This window comes from Corylus avellana, chromosome ca2 (assembly GCF_901000735.1).
Source record: "Corylus avellana chromosome ca2, CavTom2PMs-1.0".
In the NCBI taxonomy this organism is placed as follows: Eukaryota; Viridiplantae; Streptophyta; class Magnoliopsida; order Fagales; family Betulaceae; genus Corylus; species Corylus avellana.
In genome coordinates, this window is record NC_081542.1 from 24,729,169 (window position 1) to 24,732,291 (window position 3,123).

Sequence of the window (3,123 nt, forward strand, 5' to 3'; positions counted from 1 at the left end):
CTCTACAGGGTGGTTTTCACTTTTCTATATATATATATATATATATATATATATATATATATTCTCACGTCAATCAATTTACAATTAGAATAACAACAACAACAAATAGTGAAAAAGGGTTTGCCAAACATTTCCGATCTTGATGGCTTGCTTCTAACTTTTCCTGCCAGAAGAATGACAAGATTTTAATTTAAATAAGTAGGGTAAATTTTCCCACAATAAAATCAAATGGACAAATTTGATTCTCCCAGCGTGTCTATAAAATTCAAAGGACAGATTTTAGCAAAGAGAAAAAGTGACACACTTTTGATTCTCGTATTCTCTTGTAAAATAAGAAAGGACACGCCCGTATGTTTTACTGTTAATGGTGTTAGAAAACTTTAGGAAAAACTTCATTTTAGACTTTTTAATTATCGCGCGTTTTTATAAGTCTCTCAAACTTTAAAACCTCTCAATTTAAACTTTTGAATTTTTAATTGCAGTCAATTTACACCATCAAATTTAGCCATTAATTTCTAACAGCAATACCTAAAAAGTTCAAAATATTCCTGATTTTTGTTTTGTTTTGTTTTTTGTTTTAAAAACAAAACGTTTTGGAATTAAAGGTAAACTTAAAATTTTATAAAAAAAAAGTCAGTGGTATAAACGTCATTGTCTGACTTTTGACGTTTAAAATCTGGCGTTAAAAGAATATCCAAGCAAAATTAAATAATAAGCACAGCCATAAGAAGGGTTGTATTAACATCTATTAATTATATAGAAAGGCTTAGAGCCAATATACATTATATTTTATTTTATTTTTTATAAGGAAAAATTATATAAAAAATGTAAGGTGGCTACACAGGTAGTATGCATAAGCACCAAAACTAGAAAGAGCACAAAAAAAAAAAAAAAAAAAAAACCAACAATTTTTGGGTAGCTACCATCGGACAATTGTTTGCCCCAACTGTTTTTGATGATCCAAAAGTTTTTACCATCTTCGCTTCCAAATCCTATTAGTAAGACCCCGTGATATAATGTTTTTTCTTCCGAATTCGGTTCTTCAGTTAAACCTTCATAAATTGAGCCCTATCACATGAGAATGAAATCCAATTACAAGATAATAACCGACAAATTGTTAGCATTGCCAAAATTATAAAGCAAGTAATACCGTGAATCCCTCTCCAAATAATTCAAATTCTAGGCAAATCTTTAGAGTACTGTAAATAGGTTGCTCTTTAATTCTTTCCATAACTACTTCTTCGTTTTTGTGATCCTCTTTCATATCCACCCCAAATATCAACTTCCTCTTCTACAAGAATGAAAGATTAGAATAAATAGAAAATTAAAAAAGAAAAAAAGAATTATGATAATTGGGTTATTTGGTGAAAAGAATTAAGATAATTGAATGGCATTATTTGGTGAACAGCATTAAAAAAAAAAAAAAAAAAAAAAGGGATTTAAGATAACGTGAAAAGCATTTTTTTTTTTTTACATAATTGAATGACGAAAGATTTTAATATATATTTGGTTAGCCAATTTAGGAGAATGGTTAAGCCATTGCGCATACTCTAAACTCAAAAACTCTAAAAATTTGATTCTGTTAAAATTATTCATACACGGGTTCAGATAATGAAATGTTGTAAACTTTTTGCTCTTTATTTACGGCAATGTTGATCAACCAACAATACAGTATAAATAAGCAGTAAAAACGAGATTTTTATAAAATCTAAAGAGTGTTATAGTTCTAGGAAATCTATAGGCGTGATATATGTTTCATAAATGTGGACCGAGGGTGAAAATAACTTACTCGCACAGGGCAGGTCGGGCATGTCTCCACTGGGCCTCTAAAGATCGAATTCTGCGACAGGATAACGCAAACATACAAAAATAACAAATAACAAATTAAATATGGGAACAAATAACTGTGTAAGCCTCAAATTTCATTAGAACTAAATTGACATCAAAGTAAATTTTGAGAAAATATAAACTCACTTTTAAACAACACATTTAGATCACAAAACGATTCATACGGTTCTAAGTAAAAAAAAAAAAAAACAAAACAAATAATTGACAAATAATCCTAACAAGATATCTTACTCTCAATCCAACCAAAGAGTACCAAAAAAGATGACAAATATGGCAGCATTGATAATTTTACTGTTAGAGAATCTCTTAACCACAATAACAATAGCAACGCACAGCACCAAAACAGAGCCAAGAACAAGTCTATACTCAAAGATCATAGATCACAAAATCAGGGAGACTACTTACACATAATAACATAAAAATAAAGGCAATAACAAAAAATACTACAGAAAACCCAAACAATAGGGACACTGGAGCAACGAGGGCAGCGAAGGTAAGCTATGGAAGCGTTGGATGCGCGGACGGACCAGGACGTGGCTCACACGCGCGAGTGCGTAAGGTACACGATAGAGCGTTTGGATCGATGGCGGAGCGGGAGGAGGCGTTGAGGAGCTGGAAGGCCGGCGGTGATGGTAGACTGGGAATGTAGAATGGGTTTTAGAAAAAACCCATCTATGAACCAAGACTGATCCGGCGATGACTGTGGACGGGAAGTGGCGAGAGGCTAGTCGGATGTTGGAGCGAAGGCTGAGCGCGGCTGATCTGTGGCGGAAAGCAAGGAGGAACACCTAGGATCTTTGGCGGAAAAAGAAAAAAGAAGGAAAAAAACCACAAAGAGAGGGGAGAAGGATCTCACAAAGGAGACCAAAAAGAAACAAAAGGTTTCAGAGCTTCTCTCTCTAGAAAAGAGAGAGAAGGAGGTCCATCTTTATTGTTAAATGTAAAAACAACACATTTAGATCACAAAACGATTCATACGGTTCTAAGTGCAAAAAAAAAAAAAAAAAAAAAAGTTGACAAATAATCCTCACAAGAACAAGATACCTTAAGTACTCTCAATCCAACCAAAAACAATATTAAGATGTTCATAAGAAAATGAAAGAAGAAAAAAAAAAAAAACCTTGTAATACAAGTGATGCTTGCAATCTGTTTTTCTTGGAGTCGGTGGAGGATTTTGAAGGAGTAGATCCTTCTGCATCCAACCTGCAAACCATGGAAGATGGTAACATCTATCAGGCATTTTACTTGGATTTGCCATTTCCCAAACGGTGGGGA

At 33.2% G+C, this 3,123-nt stretch overlaps 1 protein-coding gene across 3 annotated transcripts; it reads right to left on the reverse strand.

The window, feature by feature from the left end:
• Positions 1-787: 787 nt before the first annotated feature.
• Positions 788-3,084, reverse strand: LOC132172477 (cysteine proteinase RD21A-like). 3 transcript variants are annotated; one of them, XM_059583990.1, is made up of 4 exons: positions 2,969-3,084; positions 1,790-1,840; positions 1,151-1,291; positions 788-1,068 (listed from the first exon to the last, which is right to left on the reverse strand). In XM_059583990.1, the coding sequence occupies exons 1-4, from the start codon at positions 3,044-3,046 to the stop codon at positions 802-804; spliced, it is 537 nt and encodes a 178-aa protein (XP_059439973.1). In that variant the 5' UTR covers positions 3,047-3,084; the 3' UTR covers positions 788-801. The 3 variants fall into 3 exon arrangements, 2 of the variants coding, with proteins under 2 accessions (XP_059439973.1, XP_059439974.1); XM_059583991.1 differs by having other exon boundaries at positions 848-1,291; XR_009439147.1 differs by lacking the exon at positions 1,151-1,291 and having other exon boundaries at positions 870-1,068.
• Positions 3,085-3,123: the final 39 nt, after the last annotated feature.